Genomic DNA, 25,592 nt, shown 5'->3' on the forward strand with positions numbered 1-25,592 from the left:
ATATGTTACCATTTGTAGATTAAAGAACATCACACATATTTTCTAGATTGTTGATGGGAGAATATCTCTGGGAGCACAGACAGGAGGTTGATAGAATTTGCATTTTGGGGGACTTGGTAATGAGAATTTAATCCCCTTGCATCCTGAGGACATTTTGATTTTGAATCTGGTGAGTTTAACTTATTGTTCACAATTTATACACACACCCCTCACAAACGCGTTCTCAGTGTGCACAGTAATCTGTCAGGTACCATCATTAGCAAGCAGACTGGGGACACCCCAGGACCCCCAAACCTGCCTGCTCTAAATGGGCTCTGCCATCGGCCACATAAACACAAAATATACTCTCAGTGCGTAAGACCTTCCTAGACGATGACTTCAAGAGAATTACTGCGCGAGAGGCAAGCGAAACATAACAGATTCCACTTAACCCCCATCGTTAACCATCTATTAGTGGGTAATGTCCAGTCAATCAGGGCTGCCCCAAAGCAGGGCCACGGAGCACCAAAAGCTTCCCACAAGTCGAAGGAAACTTCTGGCAGATCCACAGGGGCAGAAGGAGCCGAGGTCAGTCTGGAAGGAAAGGGGCCAAATCAACATAGTGTCGCCATAAAGGCGGCCACTGTCAACCTCCCCGCGGGTCTCTCACCCATGGCACTTTCAAGGGTGTCTCCTTCCGTGTCCCTAAGTCCCTGTTGCAAGTGCAAGGCCAAGGAGGGAGGCTTCAATTTTTTTATTTATGCATACAAGAACTGGGGTGTAAGCTAGAGGTACGGGCGGTGGGGGGGGGTGTGGTGAGAGGATTCACCAGAGACAGAGCTGGGAGCAGAACTGGTGGGTCTACTGAAATACACTGCTGAGGGGAGCAGCGGGCAGACAGGAGAGGTCTGCTGTGCCAAGAGGGTAGCTCCCTGGCTGGGGATGTAACTCCTGCTGTAGTGGCTGCCGATAGATTCATAGTGCTGACACTTAACCCCTTGCGCCACCAGGGAGGCTCCGGGGAGGTTACTTCACATTCTCTCTGCTCCACGTGCCCCCTCCAGACTCTCAAGTTTAATCTCCTGAGTCCTTTGAGCTTCCCTCCCTCTCAGCTCCTTCCTTAGGTGGGCAGGGCCTGCAGCATCCCCTTCTGTGGGGATCACTCAGTCACAGGGTAATGTGAAAACCACAAAGACAGCCACTGTGGGACCTCATGTGTGTTACAGCCTGCACGTCACCTCATTTCATTGTCACCAAAGGAGCAAAGGCACCTTCACCACATGCTCCCCCTTTTCACTTGCCCCACACAAGTCACCCCAAACACACCTATAGTTAAAGTGTGAGAGTTTTTTGTTTTCTTTGTAAAGATTTATTTATTTATTTATACAAGCACTGGGTACAGTCAGAAGCGCGGGAGGGTGAGAGAATTCACCAGAGCCAGAGCGGGGGAGCAGAACAGGCAGGCTGACGAGATACACTGCTGAGGGGAGCAGCGGGCAGCAGGAGAGGTCTGTGCGCCATGTGGGACCCTCGCCCGGCAGCCGGGGATCGAACCGGCGCTGCAGAGGCTGCGGGTAGCTTCGCAACCCAGCGCTCAACCGCTGCGCCACTGGGGGAGGCCCAAAATGTGAGAGTTTTTTGTGGAAATAGCTGCTCAAAGCAACTCCTAACCTGTCCCTTCCTGGAAGGGTCGTACCACCTGTATCAGTGCAGGGAGCAGAGTGGGCAGAAGAACTGCTTTCTAGAACCTTCCGAGACACCGATTCCCCACCCAGGATGGTGAAATAATGCCCTGTTGCCTGGCACCAGTTTGCACTGCAGACCCAGCACGCCTGAGAATTCCGGACACTCAAGGGTGTCGCCCGAGGATAATGGCTGCACAGTGTCCCCAGACCTATGGAGTCAATAAATACCTGTTGCCCGGCCCCCCATCTGCTCCCCACAGGTGCTAGAGCCACCAGGGGCTGCTCTACACACTGTGGGGGAAGCCCTCAGCCGAGCCTGGGGCTCCCCTGGGAGCTCATGTTCTGCATCACGCTTCAGGGTCTAATTCTGAAGAAGAGGCTGCTGCGAGGAAGACCCGAGAGGCTGTGCAGAGGAGGCCAGGCCAGCAGGACAGCCTGTCTTGAGAGTCTGGGCCCAGACCCCACCAAGGGTGCCAGCCCGGGAAGCCATGGAGGCCCCACCGCAGGAGGCCAGCCCTGCCGCCCTGCAACTGCTCTGCCTGGTGGCCCTCAATAAGATCCCCGACCCGGAGCCGGCCGTAGAAGAGCTTCTCGCCGAACCCCAAAGGCAGGCCCCCCAGCCCTTGCTTCCCAGACGGCTGCAGGCGCGCCTCCTGGGACAGATGCGCAGCCTTGCAGAAGAAGCACAGGCCCAGTCAGCCCGAGTGGCCACTGCCAAGGACCAGCTGAAGGCCTCCCAGCACCGGCTGCGCCAGCTGGAGAAAACCCTCGCAGCCTGGGAGCAGGAGAACCTGGGTGTGCAGCAGGACCTGGAGGCGCTGTCCCAGGAGAGGGAGGGGTGGAGGCAGCGCGTGGGCGCCCTGCAGGAGCTGAAGGCCAAGTGGCAGGGCCTCCAGGCACGCCTGCAGTGGGTGCTCAAGGACAGGGGCACCCAGCTGCTCGCTCTGGCCCACATGCTCCTCAGCACCCTGGGGCTGCCCGGTGTCCTGGACGATGAGCCGAACCAGCTGGGCTCCTGCGAAGGACAGCAGGACAGAGAAGCCGCAGGCGCCCACCTCCCGGGCTCTCTGACCCAGGAAGACGTGGATCTGATCCTCTGGGCTGCCAACTGCCTCACCAGGTCAGCGGGAGGCAAGAAGGAACTGTGCCCCAAAATGGCTGAGGAAGAGCTCAGAAGGCTGGCCCGGCAGCGACAGAGCCTCAGGGAGGAGCTGGCCTCTGTGCAGCGGGAGAACACACAGCTCAGCAGCGAGGCGGAGAAGCTGCGGCTCACTCTCCAGGCGCTGCCCCAATTCCATTGGGGCTTTGTCCGGCAGCTGCTCAGCACCTCGGGGCAGAAGCCAGGCCACCGCACCCCCATGCGCACCCGGGCTCGCAACCTGCAGGCAGACCACATCAGCCTCTACCGGGACATGGCCGGCGACAAGGAGAGAGAGCTGGAGAGGACCACCCTCTCCTACAGCAACATCAGCGCGTCCCTCCAGCAGGAAGCCGAGCGCAGAGGGATGGCCGCCCTGTGCACCCAGGCCATGGCCCAGCAGCTCAGGAACATGAACACCCAGCTCAGACAGGCCCTGGCCAACGTCCAGGAGGCCTTGCAACGCAAGGAAAGGGCGGCTGCAGCTGCTGCTGCTTGTCCCACAGCCCTTGGGGGTCTGCAAACCCCCATGGGTCCCCCAGGTCACCAGTCTCCCCAGGAAGGCAGAAGATCTCCCAAGAGGATCCTGAAGGTCCGATTCAATCTTCCTGTTGGCCAGACCTGAACATCTGCAAGCTGGACCAACACCTGTCCCGGCCGCCTCTCCCGCGGCTTCCCTCCCCGCCTGTCTCAATATTTCATGGACGCCCTAATGGCTCACAGTTAAGATTTTCATGTCTAGCTATATATAGCGTTTCCTCACAGAGCTCCCTTAATTTAACTGAGCGCCCCATAGTTAATTCCTAGTATTTAATTTCATTTAATTCTTAATTTTCCCTTATTTTCCTCTCATTCCATCCCATACAATTAAATAGTATAACTGTTCTACATAGATTTCAATAAAATTTCACTTTTAATTCAGCCATCATTGAAGTTTTACTTGCGTACAAACTAATTAGGTAATTTCTATGTGTACTGTCGGCGGTTAGACATTTAAGTGACTTAATATTGGACTTGAATCATTTTTTTTAATGCGAAAAAGAACTGGGGCGTAGGCCAGAGGTATGGTGTGGGGGGTGAGGATTCACCAGAGACAGAGTGAGGAGCAGAACAGGCAAACTGACTGAACTACACTGCTGAGGGGAGCAGTGGGGAGACAGGCGAGGTCTGCTGCACCCTGTGGGACAGCTCCCTGGCTAGGGATCAAACTCGTGCTGCAGTGGCTGGCGATAGCTTCATAGTGCCCCTTGCGCCACCAGGGAGGCCCTGGTGCGCTCACCCTTTAAAATGTGGGGTCCTAACAGTGGCTCACCTGGAATCCTGTATCATTCCACCACTGAAGAACCCCAGGCAATTTAGAAGCTGCTGGGCCTCAGTTTTCTGTTAATTGTTTCACAGTTTTCTGTAAATCTGTAAATTGGGGAGTGCCAGCCTCCTAGGATTGTTGCATCCAGTGAGTTGTTCCTACACAGAAAGCCATTAGAGGCGATTCCAGAGATGCCCTCCTGAAGGGTCACCACTACAGGTCCAGAGAGGGAGCCAGTACAGTACTGGGGACATGTAAAAAGCACCTGCTACGGGGTGCACTCAGCAAAGGGTGTCTGCCAGAAGTCCTACTACTCCGATGACTACTATTTCCCCTAATAAAAGAATGAAAACCACAGTATTAGCTAATAGCTGTGGTGACCCCATCAGGATAAATAAACTTTGTATCCTTTGTCTCCACCTTAGTCCTTGGAACACGAGTAATCCTTTGCATTGACTTCTTCTTTGCTTAAAACAAAAACAATAGGGTGTAGATGGGAGGGGAGAGCAGAAGGGGAAGAGTCAAGTAATTCTTCCCCCAGAAAGGTCACTTTCAAATACACTGCAGACTTTAAAATGCAGAGCTAGCTGCTGCTTTTGAATACATTTGCAAGGTCTCAATAGCCCCGAATGGGAAGTCTACTTTTGAGAGTTAAATTCATTTCCTTATTTTCATTTTGGTCTCGCTTCACTAATCCTGTTTTTCTTTTGATATTTAGAAAAGGTTGGAATTGGTTACAGTAAAGTGTTTTTTAGGCAAAAGTCTAAAGTTAAAGTCCCCCAGCAAACAGCCATTCTAGACCACAAGCAATTGCTTCCTCCCACATATTAATTTTCCTTTTTTTAAAAAAAATATTTTTTTAAAGATTTATTTATTTATACAAGCACTGGGTACAGTCAGAAGCGCGGGAGGGTGAGAGAATTCACCAGAGCCAGAGCGGGGAGCAGAGCAGGCAGAAGGACCTAAGCACACTGCTGAGGGGAGCAGCGGGCGGCAGGAGAGGAGAGGTCTTGGGACCCTCCTCCCGTGGCCGGGGAGCAGCCGGGGATTGAACCGGCGCTGCAAAGGCTGCAGGCAGCTTCGCAACCCAGCGCTCAACCGCTGCACCACCGGGGAGGCCCAATTTTCCTTTATTTAATTTTTTAAAATTGAGGTGACTGGCTTACAGCACTATATGCACTTTGGGGGTACAGGTTCACACCTGGGGTGTAGTTACCATACCACCCTCACCAACAGCTCATTTTAACAGAAATGGGCACCCCTTATTTTAAATTGTGCTTACTGATTTTGTTTGGAGACAAGGGACCGGAACTGGAGTTGATGGACCTGGGGTTATTCATGCAGCACAGGTTTTCTCCACTGGAAAAGCCACTGCCTTTATATAAAACCTCTCAAACTCCATGAAGGAAACAGGTGATGCCAAGAGAAGCCAGCAGAGGTGCCAACTTACTACACCGGTGGAAAAGGTGCAGCTCTTCTGTGGACTCAAAATGGGAGCTTCCCCATGCCAAGGAAAGGCCCAGAACTAGCAGAGATAACACCTCTGCCCCACCTTTCATGACTTACACACACACACACACACACACACACACACGTATCCAATGTCCTGGGCTGTCTGTCGATGTTGGTGACAGGAAGGAGGTGCAGTGTACACACAGCTATCCATGAAATGCTGAAACACTCGTACTCATGTGCTCTTGTTTGAAGGCAGGTGTAAAAAATACCTTTAATATTACCCGCTTCCCTGTTGGTGTAGGGGTTAAAGTCTCAGTGCTCAAGCTATCACCAGCCACTGTGGCTTGAGTTCGATCCCCAGCCAGGGAGCTGACCCACATAGCACAGCAGCCCTCTCCTGTCTTGCCTCCTGCTCCCCTCAGCAGTGTATTCAGTAGATCTGCCTGTTCTGCTCCTCACTGTCTCTGCTGAATCCTCTCACCACCCCCCACACCTCTGTCCTACACCCCAGTTTTTGTATGCATCAATAAAAATACATCTTTAAAAAAAAAAGTTATCTCCCCCCCAGCCTACTTCTTCACATTAGTACTTTTTTTCCCCGAAGCAATTAATCAGGTAATGATTGCACTGTACGCATGCCCTCTGGCTGAGCTGCAGAAACACACCTCTCCCAGGTAGATGCCCCCAGGGCCAGGTGCCTTTGGACTCATACACCCGCCTCCCTCGACTCAACAGATTGAACCAAGAGAATCTACCCAGCGCAGAGCTGGGACAATTCTCCCCACGTACAATAGCGCAGAAGCAAAAGCCATGGCCACCCTGCTGGACGCTGTGTCCCTGATTCAGCTTTGCATGCTCCCCTCAGATCTCAGCATCACCCTAGGAATTAAATAGCCCCCCTTTGCAGAGTAGGGATCTGGGGTTCATGAATTATCTTGCCTTCAGGCACCCAGCCCAGCCCAAGTGTGGTACTGAGACTTGAGAGATCTAATCCTGTTCCGAAGTCCATCCTTTCCCCAGACTTGAAATGTGCCCCATTCTCTCACTCCTCACTCAAACTTGTCTCTGCACTTCCTTAGAAGCTGACAGGTGTAGCTTTCCTGTTTGTGCTCCAGCAGGCATGCTGATGAGTTGTAAGCAACGGGTCTCGTTGCTGGGGGAGTCCCCCTTGAAATACTGAGGAACAAGATTCTTGCAAGGGGCACCTACTTTAATGCCTTCATGATGATGAGATTTAACTCACCTGTCACCTACCCCTGGCAAGGTCAGAATTCACTGAACAAACCACCTTCTCAAACCACCTCAGTCCTGATGTCAACCTGCCAGGAAGGTCCAACTTTCCCACCTACAGCTGGCCCAGCCAAGCCTTTCCTGGGCCCTCTCAGCAAATGCATCAACCAAGCCCCGGCAAAGCAATGTCCTTTCCAGAACACCTGCCCTTCAACAGTTCTGGGGAAGCCAACAGAAGGCAGAGGGCTGGGGGTTGGGAGAGGCAAGCTTGCCACCCACCCCAGCCCCGTGCTACTGATAGAACTGACATGTAATTGGCAGTTGATTTTTGAAATTAAAACTTTGAGATTTGGGCCTTCCTGGTGGCGCAGGGGTTAAAGTCTCAGCCCTATGAAGCTATTGCCAGCCACTGGGCACAAGTTCAATCCCCGGCCAGGGAGCTGACCCACATGGCACAGCAGACCTCTCCTGTCTTGCCCATTGCTCCCCTCAGCAGTATATTTCAGTAGATCTGCTTCTTTTTCTTCCCACTCTGTTTCTGGTGAATCCTTTCACCACCCCCACCTCCGACCAACTCCCCAGTTCTATGCAAAAATAATAAAATCCTTTTTAAAAAAAGAAATCTACTTCAGGTGTCCAGAGTCGTGAAGATTCTCCTAGGATCTAATGCTGGTCTTGCCACTGGGTTCGCAAAGACCAACCGGGCAAAGGCAGGCAGGCAGGAGGGTACTTAACCAGCAGGACAGTAACCGGATCTACCCTGGTGAGGCCCTATCACTACCCTAAGGGTCTTCCCTTGGAATTAAAGACCAACTCCTATGTGGCTCTCAGCCCATTCCAATCCAAGCAGCCCCTAAGTGTGTGACGGTATAAAGTATTGTCTCTCTGCTCAGTGAATGAGCAGAAGTTAGGACGAGACCAGTTGAGTTAGCTGAGATAGAGTATCTATGGCACGATGAGCCTTACACGTTCACACACGAACTCCAGCCAGCGTTCAAGATTACCCGAAGGAAGCTCAGTTTTGGAGCAGGAAAACTTACATACACACACCTGGTGGGAGGGGAAAAAAAAAACATCCGAAATTTATTCTCCAACAGACAGACAGCATCAGCAGGTAAAAACTACAGGGGTTTCTCCGTAGGTCATACATTCACAAGGCATTATTAGCTTAACAGTGAGGAAGCCTCTGGTGTATTCTCTGTAACAATATCCACTTCACAGTGTAAACAGGTACTAGTATTGTGTTCACTTACAATTCCAGAAGGAAAGGCACAACTTGGCAAAACAAAAAACTTGTTTGGATCCTCAGGTCAGGAGCAATAACCGAGACCAACAGTCTTTGATCCACTTTCCCACACAGAAGGGAGAAAGGACTTCTCCACCCAGAAGCCAAGGTCTTTCTCCCTCCTCATTAAGCCATCAGAGCAACATTTGCTTAATATTACATATACAAAAAGGAGTTTAAAAAAAACCAAAGGAATCACAAAAAAACTTGAACGTCCAGCTGCTCCCACCAATACATCAACTCTTAGGTTTAAGACAGGGGCTAGGAACACTTCAGCGGTCATAAAATAGGAAAATAGAGACTATGGCTACAAAAATAATAAATGAGGTAGATAAATTAAAGCTTTCACACTCAGGGCTTGCCTGTTCCAAGTTCGCAGCCTTCATGTAATACTCAGGGAAAAAGAAATTTTCATCAAGACTTGGCATTAAGTCATACCAAGGACCTTTAAAAAAATTACGATGTGAATTATTACGTGAATCTATAAGAAACACACCCTTCTGCGAGTTTCCTTAAGAATGAAAACCCAGCTCTTCAATCGAGTAGGCACTGGCAAACCCGGTGAAGTCGCCCGGAGATCCCCTGCTTGGTACCACCTCCCCTGGGGCTCCGGGTGTCTGGGGGGAGGGCAGTGCCAAGAACTGGCACTCTCAACTCAACTGTACTTAAATAAGCAGCAACATACACATCGACCCCCGAAGGCCTAAAATCAGCCCATCGGAGAGCATCCTACGTAAGGTTCCAAGGTTGAAGGAATTCTGGAATTCTACAACCTTGGTTTAAAAAAGGGTACATTCAAAAAAAGAAAAAAGAAAAAAAAATAACAAACAACAAAGACGGATGCAGGATTGGGGCGCATACAGAACAGACCTCTGCAAGCCGGCAGACCTTGTCCACTGACCCGCATCCAGCCCCCTGCCCCGCCAGGCTAAGCAGTTGTCCCTTCCGCTGTGGTTCAGTCAGGTCCAACTTGATATACAGGACGGTCTTTGGAAAGTGTTACCCGAGGTTGTACAAAGCTTTTTTGTAGAGTCTGTCACAAACAACAAAGCGACTTTGCAAGACCCGCTTCCTTCCACAATTAAAAAAAAAAAAAACAAAAAAACTCGACTGTATGTTAGTCTGGATTTGTCCCTTTTTCCATTTTTTTTTTTTTTTTTTGGCAAAGCAGCACAGCAACATTGTGATTGTGGGACTTGCCTGAGGTGTGGTCCCGGCTGTAAACATCACCTGCACATCCAGGAAGCCGGCGGGAGGAGGTGGGCTTTCGAAAGCCGGACAAGAGCTGGAGCTCACTCGGCCTGCACCCCCGCCCCCCGCCCCCCGCCTGTCCCGGGGCTCAGCTGACCGCGATTTTCTTTTCCTCCAGGAAGTGGGGGAACTGGTGCTTGGGGACGCCGTCAGCCGCGCCTGGCTTCTCCACGTCGGCGCCCAGAGCCGACTGGGAGCCATCCATCTTGGAGAGGGTGGTGTTGTTCACCACGGAGCTGGCGCCCAGCGACACGGGCAGTGTGGGGATGCCGCCACTCTGGATCACGGAGATCTCGTTGGTCTTCATGGCCAGGCCGCCGTGGAGCATGGTCGTGTACTGGTTCCACACCACGGGGTCCACGTTCACCGAGGGGGTCAGCACTTCCTTGGGAAACATCTCGGGAACCCTCTTGCCATCCGTTCCTAACAGCGCCATGGTGTTCTCGATGGCCAGTTTCCTCCCCCGGCGCGCGGAGCTGTTGCTGGCCCCGTGGGTCATGTAGTGGACCTGCGGGGACAGGGACAGGGGGTTGCAGCACAGAGACCTGGTGGCACGTGGCCGCGCCGAGACCAAGAGTCTGACTTGGCGGTGGGGAAGCACAGCCCCACCACCCGCTGCTTCTTGGACCCGGTCTCCTTTCCTGGATTACTTTCCCCGTCTGGCTTTTGCGTTTTCAAATCCCTTTCAGCTTCTTTGCAAACTGAAGGATGTGCCAGCCCCAGATTTCTCAATCAGCTCGTTCCCACCCAGCCCCCTTCACTGACACCCTTAGAAGTTAGCAGCGACCACCCATCAGTTCTCAGTCATTATAAACAGCTGTCAAGATGGTGCAGGAGACCACCGAGACACTCGACACGTAAATCTCAGGGCAGCTGAGGGAGTGACCGTGCACCCCACGCCGGGGAAGCCAAGGCGCGCGGTCCCGTGCCCACGGCTGGCCGGAGTGAAGCTTCATATTTAGAGATTAATCTCTAAAGATTAAGTCACCGATGTGCCTCTCCTGATGTTTTCATCAACTAGACCTAAACAGCTGCAAAGGACATAGGTTTGTCCAATAAGTATTTACACTTGTAAGATACAGTCTTCTAGTTCCAACCGAAGGTGACGTCTCAACATTGAGGCTACACTACAAAGATTCAACTAGTTCACTTGTTAGAGGAGTAGAGAAAAGAGACTCAGAGACAATCACGAAACTGGAAGAAAGGAAGGAGGAAGCAGCCCCTCTCATTGCAATTGCCTTGGCACGCTGACCACTCTCAACCCTTACCCGGGAGCTCCTCCCCAGCCCCACCCGAAACCCAGGTGGAGCCAACTTGTAATAGTAGATACGCACGCCAGACTCTAGAAATATCTAGCCACTCAGGGTTACAAACAGGGCTGGAAAACCTAGAGGCTTTTGTTCATCTCTAGTGGCACTGTATTCTCACAGGTAAGAGGGGTGCTATGTAATCTGGGAGGGAAGACAAAGCAAGGTCCCATTATTGCTTCATATACATATTTTTTTTCCAACTGATTTATTTCAACCTAGCCAATTAGCAGAGAAGACAATACACAGGGCGGCTGGTTATCAAACTCTGAAGTGCTTACAAACACAGAGATCGTGATTTCAATATTGCACCACAAATACCCTCTTTGCCTCCCAGAGTCTATTCCATGCAGATGCTGAACTATTCACAGAAACCAGTCGCAGGCCGCACTTTACACGGAGACAGGTAGTCTGAGACAGGTAGTCTCAGTAGTCCGTGCACCCCACTCCTGCACAGCATCTTATAAAATTCATCATCATTTTGTGATTCAGATTAGAAACCCACTTATTATAGGCACTGACTGCAAGAAGCACCCCCATCTCAGAAATGGGACTTATGAGGAAATGCACTGCTTTTAAAGAATGTTTCAGGCGCTGAAACAGCGAGGTACAACTCCAGACCCCCCACTTCATCATGCGTGGAAAGCACCAACAGAGATGCCACCCCGTCCCCAGCCCCGCGGAACACCTGCACTCACCTTCAAGTTGCCTTTGGTGGTAAAAGCTCGCCCACATATGCTGCAGACGAAGGGCTTCTCCCCCGTGTGCGTGCGCTCGTGAATCTGGAGTGCACTGGCGGATGAGAAGTTCTTGCCGCAGCGCAGGCAGCCGTGCTGCTTGGCCTGGCGGCGGGGCTGGGTGGTCAGCAAAGGCGTCAAGCCTGGGGACATGCTGGCGGGTCCCACGAACGCCCCAGGGACTTCCACTTTGACATAGGTCGGCTGGGCTCGGATAAAGGTTGATGGGAGACTGGTCCGACCTAGCAGGCACAGAAAGCAAAGCCAAACCTTTATCATCTAGCACGCACTCCTTCTTCAGATCCAAGAAAGAACCCCAAAACCACTTGTCCGTGCTGAGAGCCTGCATGTGGCCCTCGGGAAACGGACAGCGAATGACCCAGACACTCCAGAGAGTGTACCCCTTTGATGTCAAGGTAAGAGCATCACATAAACACTCAGGATTCAAGTTCAAACTCCTGCATGAAGAGGTTAAAGTATGCAGATGCCAGCTTTCTTTAATTCTCTCACACAGCTGTTTCTCCCCCTGCCCCACCCCCCAATTTACCATTACTGACATCAGCAGGTACCTCAGCATTTAAGTCTGCATGGACTCCAGATTCGCCAGCCGCCCCCCGCCAAGCATTATTACAACATTAGACAGTAGGACCTCAGAATCAAGGAGCTATGGCCAACGATAGGTGTCCGCTTTCTCAAACATCCTTCTACTGTAGCGTTTACTTAAGATGACCTGTCTGTCCCAGTGAGGCTCAGAACACAAAAATAACATCTAACAACTCAACACCCGCTGTCCACACCCAACTTGCATTAACCATCACTGATACAAGCAAGTTGTGACGAGGCCAGAGGAGCTGCTATTTCCCTCCATCCTACAGAAGGGTAGGTGCCCTGCAGAGGGCCACCCTTGACACAGGGCAGCCATTGGGGGGATCAACCCAGGTTCCATTGGGGGATCAACCCAGGCTCCTTTGGGATGACCTCGTGCCCACAATGGACATTAAGTTAAATCCAAAGGTCCATCACCTTCCAAGTCAGGGCGGCTGCTCTCGGAGCCCTCCGCTTTGCCGCCAGCGTCAGGAGACTTGGACTTGAGACTCTCAGCCTGGCTATTGGCCGGGGAGAGCGCCTGGAAGGACGTGGTCTCCAGGGCGTCTGGGCTTCGGCTCTGATACTCCTGGTCCCCCATCAAGGAGGACGACGAGTCGTTGGTCAGGCCATCGCTCTCCGCCGAACCGTTCTCTCGGCTGCTCTGCCGCTGCAGGGTAAGAGGAGCAGGACCCACTTTCCCGGGGGCCTCCAGGGAAGCCATCATGGAGAAGCCCAGGGTGGGCGATGCCGAGTGGACGCGGGCCAGGGGCGTGGGGGCCTTGGAGGAGCTCCCGGGGGGCTCCTGGGGGCTGACTTCATCAATGTCGATGCTTTCGATGACATCATCGCGACAGAGAGGCCCCGTGCTGCCATTCTCGCTGAGCATCATGGGCTCGGGACCCAGAAAGTCGCAGGGGTTCTCCGGCAGGGGCGTGTTGGGGATCTGGCCGCCCATGTGCATCCGGATATGCTGCTGCAGCATGACGGCGTTGGTGAACTTCTTCTGGCAGATGGGACACGAGTGCTGCGTCTTTATGGATGTGTTGGTTCGGTGAACCCCGAGATGCGTTTTCAGGTTGCCCTTGGTGGAGAAGGCCCGGCCGCAGATCTTGCACTGGAACGGTCTCTCCCCGGTGTGGGTTCGGTAATGCATTTTGAGGGAGCTTTGGCAGCTTAAGACACGGTGGCAAATGAGACATTCGTTGGGGTCGGTGGTGGCCTTGTCGATGTTCTCCACCAGCTGCTGCAGTTTCAGGGTCTCCGACCCTGGCTCGGGGGTCCCGCTCCCTGGGAAGCCACAAGCCCTCGGGGAGCTATTGTTTGGCCCTGCCCCAGGGAGGAGGGTTGCACCCTCGCTTTCTGGGGGAGGCCCCAGCTGCAAGTCACCAGGCAGCGGGCCGCCTGTGAGGTCCTTGGGGTTCGTCCCCGAAGAGAGATTCTGAGGTAGCCCTACATTGGGGGTTCCTGTTACAAGGACAGGTTTGCTGTCTAAAGAGAGACTTGACTCATCTACGGGGACAGGGAAGGCGCGGGCAGGCGACATGCCGCTGCCTGCTGCGGTTTTGTCGTGGAACTCGGCAAACAGCTGGGGGTTTGCCTTCACCTGGGGGTGTCGATGAAAGTGCACCTTGAGGTTGCCCTTGGTGGTGAAACGGTGGCCACAGACAGAGCACACGAAAGGTCTCTCTCCGGTATGGGAGCGGAGGTGGATCTGCAAGGAGCTATCAGTCCCAAACACCTTGCTACAGTACTTACACTTGTGCTTGCAGAGGGTGACCTCGTCTTTGCTTTTGACTTCCACCAGGGAGATGTTCGGTGGCTTCCCCTTCCCTTTCTTGGACGGGTCTAACGCCACCGTGGAGAACGGGCCCTGGAAGAGCACCGAGCCTGGGGCCTGAGGTAGCAAAGCGCCCGGGAGGCGGGACATGACGCCGGGGAGCACCCGGGTCCCATCCGGTTTCAGGGCGAAGGGGGTCAGCCCCGGGGACACAGAGCTGCTGGCGGAGGGGAGGTTGGCGTGAGGTAGCCTGGCTGGTTTCAAGGCATCCAGGGGCAGGCCCGGGCCTCCGGGTTTCTGGCTGAGCAAGGCCACGGCGGCGGACACCTGCTGGGACACGTGCCCCCCCAGGGTCTTCAGGGCGTCGGCGCCCGCCACGCCGGCGTGGAGGGCGTGCGAGGCCCACATGTTCACCTGGATGCGGATCTGCTCGGTGAGCTGGATCTGCTGCAGCTGCTGCTGCTGGAGGCACAGGATCTGCTCCAGGACCCAGGGGATGCTGCCGGCGCCCGGCAAGGGGGCAGGCAGCGCGTCCGCACTCCGCTGATTGACGGCCACCTTGGTGCCCCGCAGCGCCTGGAGGGTGACGTTCGTGTTGGCCACTTTGCCTTTGGGTAAATAGCTCATGTCCTGGGGCGCGGGCGGCAGGGCGGTCTCCGTCTTCAAGTACACGACCGATTCCGCGCCCGGCTTCTCCTTCGGGTCGCTGGGGCCGCCGCCCTCCTCCCTGCCTTGGGCCTGCGGGCCCAGCCCGGCGCTGGGGAAGTCCTCGCCAGGCACCGGCCCCTCGCCGTCGCTCATGATGAGGACGGGCGGATTTTTAGTGCAACTTTTCTTGTGTTCCAAGAACTCGGAGAAGCTGAAGAGCTCCGCGCAGCATCGGTCACAGATGTGCGTCTCCTCCCGGCGAGGCCGCTTCGCCACCGCCCTGTCCCCGTTCGTCACATCATCGCCGTGTCCGGGGCGGCTCAGGGGAGGACCTGTGGGGAGAGACAGAGAGCTAAGACTCGGCCCAGGAGCAGGCGTGGGGTAGCCGAGTGGGAAGACCCCAACAATGCACACGGCACGTCATCTCTGTCCCCGGGGGCAGAAGATGGTCAGAGACAGGCGTCGGCCTGGAGGGACAGCCAGCTCGTGGGGGGAGGAGACCCTGTTCCAATGCTCAGCACGAGACCATATTGGGAACAGGACATCTGGGGGCAGTACCGGGCAGCTGTGTCCCCGGGGCTGACCCCCTTCGCCCTGAAACCGGATGGGACCCGGGTGCTCCCCAGCGTCATGTCCCGCCTCCCGGGCACTTTGCTACCTCAGGCCCCAGGCTCGGTGCTCCTCCAGAGCCCAAGCCCACTGTCTGGCGTCCTTAAAGAGAAAGGGAATAGAGAGTAAGGCCACCTGAAAATAAGGCGGCTAAGAGACTGCAGGTCAAGGATTCAAGAGGTCAGGAGTTTCTAGAAGCCAATGGAAGGAAGAGCATTTCCCCATGGGGTCTGCCCAAGCAGCCGCCCCTGCTGCCACCTCGGTTTTAGGCACCTCACATCCAGATCTACAAGAATTTGTTATTTGGAGTCATCCAGTTTGTGGCAACTCGTGACAACCCTAGCCCTAGGCAACCCACACAACTTATTATTAAAAGAAGCCCCCTGGAGCTCTGCCCCCTCGCCCCCACTCAGAATCGATGTGCAAAAAGCAAGGCCAGTGGGTTTCATGGAACCGATAAAGCGATGGTGGAGATCTGCTGGGGATGCCCACCCGGGCCCAGCAAAAGCAAAGCCACACAAGTCCTTCTGCAGGGGCTGAGCACCATGCCCGCCACAGGCAGTGAGGACAGTAGCGCTGAATTCACTTACGACCTGGAGAACAGCACACTGTCTTATTTAGGATAGGAAGACGAAGGAGACAGCCCCGGAAATAGTTCATAGAGGCAAAAACAGGCCGTGTTGTCCTCACTCGATACTTCTCCCCTGCCTTGTGTGGAAGGCAAAGGAAGGCGTCCCAGGATGATGGAAATGAATCCCAGAGCCCCCTGCAGTTCACACTGGCACCTCTAGGTGCCCCGCCCTGTGCCCATTCTGTCCTCTAAAACAGCCCCTTTACAGATAAAAACAGACCCAGGTATAACGTGACTTGCCTAGGTGAGCACCATTAAAAATTACTGATGGTGGGCCTCCCCGGTGGCGCAGCGGTTGAGCGCTGGGTTGCGAAGCTGCCCGCAGCCTCTGCAGCGCCGGTTCGATCCCCGGCTGCTCCCAGGCCACTGGACGAGGGTCCCGCATGGTGCGCAGACCTCTCCTGCCGCCAGCTGCTCCCCTCAGCAGTGTGTTTCGTCAGTCTGCCTGTTCTGCTCCCTGCTCTGGCTCTGGTGGATTCTCTCACCCTCCCGCGCTTCTGACTGTACCCAGTGCTTGTATAAATAAATAATAAATAAATAAATCTTTTTAAAAAAAATTACTGATGGTAACTTCTGAGCACTTACTATGCACCAGGTACGATTCCTAACCGTGTATATGCTATTAACACCTCTGAGGCAGGGGCTTTTCCATTTGACAGAGGGGTGACACAGAACCAATATTAAAAGCCAGGGATGCACAGTCCAGATCCTCCGCTTGAACTCTACCTACACTTCCCATCAGACTTACGTTTCTTCTGAAAAGACTGCAACTATCTTTCCTCTCATGGAATCCCCAGGGTGAGGAGCGGAAAGCCTGGGGGAGGCTGGCTGGGAAGGAGAAGGGGACAAACTAGACCTCCTGTGAAGAGGAGAAGCCCCTGCTATTCCAGGTAGAGGTCAGCAGGTAGATACTCCCTTCCCGCCCGGGACTGGTGTAAATGGGCCTCTTAAGAATCAAGTTACAATCAATTCCCAGAACCCTTAAAATAGGAAGTTATCTATGTAAGACTTCCCCAAGAATTGAAAGGCCCTGCTAGCAGGGGGTGGTAAGCTGCAACATCTTTCTGGAAAAGCAATTCTGGCAATTATGTGTCAAGAACTTTAAAAAGTGGAACTTTAAAAAAAGTTTCTCTTGAGGGAAATACACTGGGCTGGCAGGTGCATGTAAAAGGCACAGCTTATTCAGAGGCCATCCAGGTAGGCAGGGGGCCATTTCCTTTAACCCAGCGATTCCTTTGTTAGGAATTTATTCTCTGTAACACAAGGATACATTTATTGTACTAACAAACTGCAAAACTAAAACATGAAGCACTCTGGTCCAGCAGTCAAGTTCCGATCAAATAAATTAGGGTCAGAAAAAAGATGAATACTCCAAAAATAGACCTATATTTCATATGCCAAGAACAAATGCACAAGATTTATGAAGAGGAGAAAAAAGGGTAGAGGACAGGATGTATATAGAACGTGCTCCCTTTTTTGTGTTTGCAGATGAAGATATAGATATGTGCACGGAAAATTTCTGAAATTAGAAACTTACTGTTCTTTACCTCCTGGAGCGAGTGTGGGGGTGGCGTGGGGGAGGGATCGGGAAGACAGACACTTCAAACTGAATACACTTTTGCACTGTGGCTTCTCTTTAATTAGCCTGTTTACACTCTTTATCAGTCACAGAACTTCTGGCAATCTCTAATCAAGTCCATGCAAAGATGCAAATTCTACTTTGTAAGGTCCAGAGCAAAGTCACCACCACCCTCCTCCACAAACAGCAGAACACACACTTACTCAAAGACTCTGACTCATTTCTGTTCCCAGCCACACCAAACAAGGAACTTTGTTTTCAGTTTGCAGATGTGGAAACTGAGGCTCAGAAATCATTTTAAGGTGACATACCTTATCTGACCTTATCTGTGGTTTGTTACCTGCAGTTCAAAAATATTACATATGCGATATTTTGAGAACAACCACATTCACAAAACCTTTATTCCAGCACATTGTTCTGTTCTATTTTATAAGTAGATATGGTTGCGTGTCTCTTACTGTGTCTTAGTTATAAATTAAACCTCACCCTTGGTGCATTTATCTAAGGAAAAACCCCATAGCACATACAGGCACATATGGATTGGGGCTAGCTGTGGTTTCAGGCATCCAAGGGGGTGGGGGTGGGATCTTGGAAAGTGGCCCCACAGATTAGGGGGGATAAATGTAGAAAAAGTGGTAATCCAATTTAGAACTGTTTCTTCCTACAGCAGACTTTCTCAAACTTATTTCATTTTAGATGTGGAGGTCACTTAAATTTTTTTTCCTGATCACCCCCCCCAACCATGAAACCTTAATGCCAAAATATCAATATATTGTCTGTTTATGCTCTATGATCTTTTACAAGCCACTCTAATATCAATAAATGTTTTGCCCCTGCCCCAAGCAGTTCTCATCCCCCGGGGGGGTCAATATGCCCTCACTGAGAAAAAACCAGTTGTAAAAGCAGAAATTCTTAAACTGGAATCCATGAAATTAGATAGGAAAAGAAATGAATCTTTCTTTTCACTAACCTCAGCTACCACCAAACATTCTTTTCGATGGCTTAAAAATTCAGTCTGCAGGGTCTTAAAGTATTCATGTACTGTATTAATATTAATGCATGTTACTTTATCACACGTTTACATGTTATTTTCAGTGCAATTTCTTTTCTCGCTATTGCATGTATTTTATTTTCTGCATCTAAATAGGCTCTGTTGAGGAGGTCGATGGCACAGGAAAGGTTAAGCTCCCTGCACTAGAAGGATCCAACAGTGATTTACAACCTGAATACCAGCTTGCCTTCACTGTATACACAAGCTCGCCTCTTCTGTAGCCTCCAAGCAATACCCGAAACATCCCACTTGAGTCTTAAAACAGCGGCAGCTCTGTTTGCTCCTGCAGTAAAAAAGTACTCCTACATCCAGACCACCAATGGCAAATACTAAAGCTCTATTTGCCAAAGAGTAAGAGGACTCTGTTATGAACAATTGCTGGGTATGCTTAAGTTAACCCTTCCCAAAAGGAAAAAAGCAAAGTTCAGGGGGATTACAAGGCGACCAGTTCTTCCATCCTCCACCCCACCCCCACTCCGAATTTTAGGAATGTTATCTCTCGGCATCTAGTTATCCAATAAGTTGGAAGAATGCAGTAAACCCAGCAGGGGTCTTAGATTCAATCACTGCCAAATGGATAGAAAATACTCTTAACTATTGTATAGGGAAGAAAGCTCATCTATCTATCAGAGGCCAATCTGATTCTGGAGGTTTGAAAATGCTTAAAAAAGAAAACCTGTGTATCCTGAGAAGTGCAGGAAGCCTCCAGCTTATCTTTTATCCCCTTTCCTATATTAAAGTAATGACTTTATGTATTTATTTTTGCATAGAGGAACTGGGGTATAGTAAAACAACTACAATAAGCAGAGGATCTAAAGCACATGAGGATAATTACTTGCCAAAAAACAAAAAGGAAATTGGTATGTCCTGAAGTATTAAACCAGTTGAAAGTGCCCTTCCAACCAGTTTCATTTTATATCTGAATTCAGCAGTGAGAAACAAGTCTTTAATTCAACTCATAGATGGCATATTAAAGGGGTAAATAGTTTTTAATTCATTAAGAGCTTAAAAATGGTTTCAAAGGGTCTTGGATCAAAATTCAGGGACTCTGCTGAAAAGGAAAATGAGTATAAGAACCAAAGAAGGCTTTACAGCTGCTATTTACATTACAGAGATCGGTCCCATTTAGCCGCCACTGGGGCTCATCTTTTAAGCAAATCTGAGACTCCATGCAGGAGGGGCTTTTGTTGCCTCCTCCTGCAGAACCCCCTAGAACAAAGCCTGACATAGACATGAAATTCATTTGTTGGGAAAAAAAAAAAAAAAAACAACAAAGGATGGCAAGTAATGGGAGATGCAACTCTCGTCTGGATTTAGAGGGCTTTTTAATGGTTGAGGTGCTTTTTTTAAATTATCAAAAGTACAGTAGGTTAAGGGTGATGATAAAGGGGACCTTCCTGAGCTATTTTGCCCATCATTTTCCCAGGGCAGCAGTGAGGCCAGAGAACCAAACGCAATCATATTTCCAATGGTTTCCCAGAGTCCTCCTGAAATCTAAGCCTTCAGCAAAGGCACATCTCAAAAATTAAAAGGGAGTCTGAGATCCTCAATCTCACCATGATTCCCTCATCAAAAGAACTCACAGAAAATCCCATGGCATCAGCCGGGCTTCTAAGACCGTAACACACACAGCCCCTTAAATAAGGGAAGGAGCCATTTCCACCAGTCTGCAGCTTACTCTAAGATGAGAAAGATAACGTTCTTGAGGCCAGTCAGGTCTCTAATACTTAGTTAGGCTCTAGCTAAAATTGGAGAAGAATCATCTCAATGGACAGCTCAAAACCATCTTGACAGGGTAAAGAAATACAAATTGAAACATGGTATCTTGAACAAAATTAATTATACACCACATCCCCTGGCACACCTAAGTCTTTTATAGCTGAAATTACCCCAGCAGGTTCCTTATTGCCACTTTGGAAGAACTCAAAAGCTCAGAGAAAAACAGTAGGTTGCAAGGTTACACAGCTGAAATTCATACAAGCGGATTGGAATGCTATCTCCAAAACCCCACAAAAAATATCCAACTTCCCAGGCACCAACCACCTCCCCCCACATTTATAAAGAGTAAATGCTAACTATCTCCCTTCTTCCAAGAAGGCCTTGGGGGTCTCCCCAACCACCCACCCATGAGGAAGCCAGCACAGGCCGGTAAGATCAACTAAGTATCTTGATTGTGCAAATAATTATTTTCAAAGGAAAAGCCGGGGCTGTGGGCAGGTAGGTGCTTTACTTTTGGAAGGCCAGATTAAAAAATTTTAAACACAGAAAGGTGGTCTGCGCATTAGCTAATGTAGAAAACAAGATTGCTCTCTCCCCGGATGCAAACAAGGCCCCCAAGTGCCTGCCTCAGAATCCTTAGAGGCAGCCAAGTCATTTCAGTTTAGTGACTGGGGCTAGGCAGTTAGTTATTTGAAACGCGGGAATCTTAATCGTGGATGGTTGTAATCCAGTTTACTACAAAGGGCATTTGAAACTCTTTTGAGAAAATGCTAATTTTCCTGTATGTAGCGTGATTCCTCTGACCACCTGCAGATTTTCTGATCTGCTAATTGATCACCAGACCTCATTTTCCTCAAATACTGAATTCTTTACAAGTGGGTTTCAGCTTGGCTTTGCAAAGTAAGACCAGGCCGCCCTTTTTATTTTTTTAATGATCTGTCTCGACACACACACACACACGCACACACATCTCCATGCAGCTCAAATGCAAAGTGCAGCCATTAAAACGCACTGCTCGGAGAAGCTACCTTCTGTCCCTCGGTGGCAACTGGGGATTCCAGAACATTTCAAGATCGAGGAATTCTTTCCAAGAACCCCAGACCTGGCGAAGACCACCAGGCACCGCCCAGGACGAGAAAGCAAGTGGAAGCCGCGCAGGCTCGGGTCGGCCCGGTCCGGCCCGGCGCTCTCCACTACCGGGTCCCACCCATCAGGTGTGAGTCGGTACCTGCGAGGGGACCCGCCTCTCAGCAGAGGGCGCGGCTCCGGGCTGGGCCTCCAGGGGGCACCCGCGCGCAATTGCGCGCGCGGCCCGCTCCAACCGCGGGGATCAATAGAACCCCCTCCCCGCCTCCCCAGCCGGGAGGGGAGGGCGCGCACCCGCCGGCCTGCGGTCCTCGCCCGGCTCCCGTGCCCCGATCCCAAACTCCAGAGTTCATTTAAGCAGCGCGCACCCGCCCCACAAGCTCTCCCTAAAGGTGCCAAACACCACCCAGAGCCCCACTTGGCTGCGCCCACCCAAAATGAAGGGGGAAGGGGAGGGAGGTCACAGCAGGACCAGGGGAGGGGTCAGAGCCAGGAGCTCGCCCCTCCTCTCGGGAGGAAGCGGGAGGGCGGGGGGTTAACCCTTTTGTTCCAGGTGGGCGAGGCAGCCCGGCCTCTCCACGCTCTGCCCGCCGCCGGCGCTCCCCCCTGCACAAAGAGAGCCCGTCCTCCCGGGCCCTCGAGGGCCCGCAGCCCTGGCCATCAGACGCCCCCAGAACGCACAGCTGCCCTCGCTCAAGCAGATCCCTTTAATGTGCCCTGGACAGATGTTATTTGGGAGGAAATGAGGGTTGCATGGACCTACTAAAAATTGGGGACATTTACTGGTCTCGCCCCTCAAAGGAGAGGATTCGGTAGCCCCAAAAGTGGCGTCCGTCTCCCGCTGGAGTCGTGCGTCCCGGTCTCGGGGGCTGCCGCGCGCACCCCCAGCAGCAGCTAAGAAGTTAGAAAGCAGCGGGGGAGATGGGGGGCGCCCCACAGGGCCCCGGAGGAGATTAAATGTGTCCCGTCTACTCCCCCGCTCCCCCCCCCCACTCTGAAAACTTATCAGGCGACAATGTGGCGCGCGGGAACGGAGCGGGGAACCCCCCGGCTCCAGGAGCTGGGGTAGGTGGTTCTGAGGCGGGGGGCGGGCCGGGCGGGTCCCGAACTCCCGTCCACCCGGAGCTGCCGGCCGCGGCGGCGTGGGCCGGGTCAGCCCCGGCCCGACCTCTCCCCTCGCGCCCCCGGAGCGCGCTTTTGGGAAACCGGGAGCCCCACAAAAAGTCACGCAAAAAGCCGGGCCGGTGGACCCCCGCGGGGCGGCCGCGCGCCCCCGACCTCGGTCCCGGGGGGCCCGCACCCCTCCGCCGGCCGCGGCTATTTTTAGGAAGTCGGAAACCAAAGATGGCCGGAGGTCAGGCCCCGAGAGGTTCAGGCGGAGACGGCGGGCGGCGGAGCCCACGGAGCAGGGCGAACCCGAGGGGGAAATGCAAAGAAAGGGCGAAGTGTGCTCGGCCCCCCACCTTCCCGGCCCTGCACTCCCGGCAGCGCGGGTGGCCCGCACCCCGGCTCCGGGGTGGGGAGAGGTCGCGCCCCCTCCCCCAGGCCAGGCCGGGGAGGGGCGCGCGCCACAGATCGCCCGCCCCGGGGGGTCTCTTCCTGGGGTGCGCCCTGCTCCAGCCTCCCGGAAGCGCCCCAAGGAGCGAGGGGAAGGGTGGGGACCCCCGGGGCTTCTTTCTTTTAAAAGCGGCGCCAGGAGGGAGGAGGGGAGTCCAGGTTACAAGTGGGGGGGAGGTGACCAGAGGGGAGTGGAACCAATTAAGAGCGGGGCAGAGGACAAGGAGGGAAGCCCTTCAGGAGCCGGAGGGACAGAGCAGAGGGTGGGGGGCACTTTTACAATAAGGGGAGCGGGACCTGGAGGTGAAACTTGCACAAGGGGGGGTGGCGAGAGAGAAAAGTGCAAATTTTACAAGGGCGGGTTCGGGGAGAACGAGGCTGCGCGCTCCCCTGGAGCGGGGCCCCCAGATCTTGGCTCCAGAGCCTGCGCTGGAAGCCGCACCTCCCCAAGCCCGCGACTTCGGGGGTCCCGCGGGCGCCGGGGAAGCTGCGCGCCCGGGGCGCGCGCCCCGCTCCACTCACCCGGCTCCCCCGCCGCGGGCGCCGCCGGGCCCGGCTGCAGCGGCTGCTGCGCGCCCTGGTCCTCCTCGGAGTTGATGTGTTGGGGTTTCGCCTGCTTGCGCCTCGACATGGTGCGAGCATCGGGGCGCCGGATTAGCCGCGGTGATTCGCCCACTCCACCGCAAATTCCTGGAGTTGGGAAATTTACCCCCCTTCGGCCGGAACGCGCATGTCCCAGTAATTATTATTATCAATAATGCATTGCGATTTATCATGAGCCCTGACAGCTGATTGGCCTGGGTCCAAGACCTCAGAGATCATTTAAATAAGCCCTCATTGATCAGGGAGGGGCGAGGCATGCTGGGCTTTGTAGTCCGGCCCTGCGAGCGACAAAGGCGTGTGCATCTGGGGAGCCACTAATTAGCATCCGCGCGCACATTGGCTGGACCCCGGGCGCAATCCGAGGGGCGCCCGTCCTGGCTCCGGCTCTGCGAGTCCTGGGCGAGAAAAACAGAAATAATTTTACATATTCTAAGCCCGGGGCCTTCGGTAGAAGTTTTGGAATGGGTGCGCTTGACACTGCGCTCAAAAAATTACTTTTGCAAGGTTACTAGCTGCTAAAGCCCGGGAGGACGGGCCTTCCTGGGGCCGGTTTTCGCTCCGTTTTTACATCCCCCAGCGAAAACAAAAACCAAACCAACCAAAAACCGAGATGTGACCCGTGACCCTCCGGTCTTCTTCTGGTTAAGATGTTTAAATTGAATTTCGAGATGCCTGGAGAACGCAGAAGGGTGGCGGATCCAGCCACCCCGCCCCACCTTAAAGTGACCTTCGGGTTTCCAAAATTACAAATGATCCCCTCGCCGGGATTTATTCCCTTTAAATGCTAAATAATAGCCCCCAGGATTATAGGCACTGGAACTGGTTTCTGGTTTCAATGCGATCTTCATTTTTGGTTTGGGGATTTCTTTTTCTTCTTCTTCTTCTTCTTTTTTTTTTTTTTTACTTTAAAATTACTAAACATAGAAGAGGCAGATGAAAAGCGGGTCAAGTCAAGAGATAATATCAAAACAGCAAGCAATAGCATTTTTGCCCCATGAGCCATTCATGGCGATAACATCATATTTTATTACTGAGACAATGTTCTTAATCTCCCCTGGACTAGCAAAGGACAGGCGCTATCATAAAGTAACTGGGTGTTCCTAATCGTTATTGGAATTTTTTGCAATGCCGCCTTTATTATGGGAAAGGTGTATGACTTAAAGTGACTCTCTGACATGAGGATACTTGGAAGTTTCTAAAATTGTGTGTGTTGTATTGCCTGTATATACGTCTATGCAGTAAATCTTATGTAATTCCATTATCTACCTTCCACAACGTGAATGATAAAAAAAAAATGTTGAATAAATGAGTTACTCCACCATCTAGGTCTTTGGTGTTTTCAGGAGCCTCTGGGCATTCCTCTTTATTTAGCATTTACTTCATTGTATGGGAAGGTGCAAATATAAACCCTTCCTCCACACTTGAGCATTGCTTTCTCTTGATTATTCAACCAGTTCCCAGCTTGTGAGCTTTTCTTGTAAGCTCATCAGGAATGTAAGCAAAATAATGCTGGGCTCATAAAGAAATTCACCTGAGTGTTTGGACAACCCAAGGCAGAAAATAAATCAGCTTGATCATCTTTTTTGATATTCACAGCCATAAATAAACGCTTATGGAAGGAAGGAAGGTTAACCTCCAATTTTTGAGGCCCTGTTTGAAAATGTTTTGCATTGTTTTTTGTTAAGTCCCCTAAAGCGAAAAAGATAGAATTCCAGCCAACAGTCACAGTTGGAAAGGTAAGAATTTGGTTTAAAAATACGTGGAAGCCATTGAGAATTCTCATACTGAGTAAAAAGGCCAATTAACACCTGCCCTGCTGACTAATCTACTTCTATTCCCAACACCTTTTCTGTGTAAGAGAAAGTGGCAGAAGAGGTAATGCATAAATCTAAATGAATGTACAGGAGGTTGACAGCTCTAGAAATATTCGTGGTTTTAGCAAAATTTCATTTACAGTAGGGTTGTTTATTTCAGCTGGTGATAGTTAAAACGCGTCAGCCATTCCTGCTTAGCACAGGGAGTAAAATTGTGCCCCCTCCACACACACACACTATTTTAAAAAACCCCTCGTATCTCCATGTCAGATACAGTCACTTTGAGGGACAGACCTTTTTCATAATAAAGTGGAATGGATGAATACCATTAAAATTGATGGTAATGCCTGACTGAGCCCCTGTGTGTGTCCAGACCATGCTCCCTAAACCCGTTTGTTTCCTTTTTCTCTTCCAGGCAGATCCATGTTTTCTGTCCATCCTGATGAGGATATTGAGGCTCCAAGAGGTGACTTGACTTAGGTAGTGGCTGTGCTGGTCGTCAATCCCTAAACCCAATGTGTCCAGTTTTCCTCCTACCACAGGCTAGTCTCTGCCCT

General features: G+C 52.0%; 1 protein-coding gene across 2 annotated transcripts; it reads right to left on the minus strand.

The window, feature by feature from the left end:
- Nucleotides 1-7,433: 7,433 nt before the first annotated feature.
- On the minus strand, nt 7,434-23,489 carry SALL4 (spalt like transcription factor 4). Of its 2 annotated transcripts, none has more exons than XM_037500566.2 (4): nt 23,141-23,489; nt 13,717-14,718; nt 11,335-11,615; nt 7,434-9,837 (listed from the first exon to the last, which is right to left on the minus strand). In XM_037500566.2, the coding sequence occupies exons 1-4, from the start codon at nt 23,247-23,249 to the stop codon at nt 9,418-9,420; spliced, it is 1,812 nt and encodes a 603-aa protein (XP_037356463.1). In that variant the 5' UTR covers nt 23,250-23,489; the 3' UTR covers nt 7,434-9,417. The 2 variants fall into 2 exon arrangements, with proteins under 2 accessions (XP_037356463.1, XP_037356456.1); XM_037500559.2 differs by having other exon boundaries at nt 12,397-14,718.
- Nucleotides 23,490-25,592: the final 2,103 nt, after the last annotated feature.

This window comes from Talpa occidentalis, unplaced genomic scaffold (assembly GCF_014898055.3).
Source record: "Talpa occidentalis isolate TD23 unplaced genomic scaffold, MPIMG_talOcc4v2.1 talOcc4.10, whole genome shotgun sequence".
NCBI lineage: Eukaryota > Metazoa > Chordata > Mammalia > Eulipotyphla > Talpidae > Talpa > Talpa occidentalis.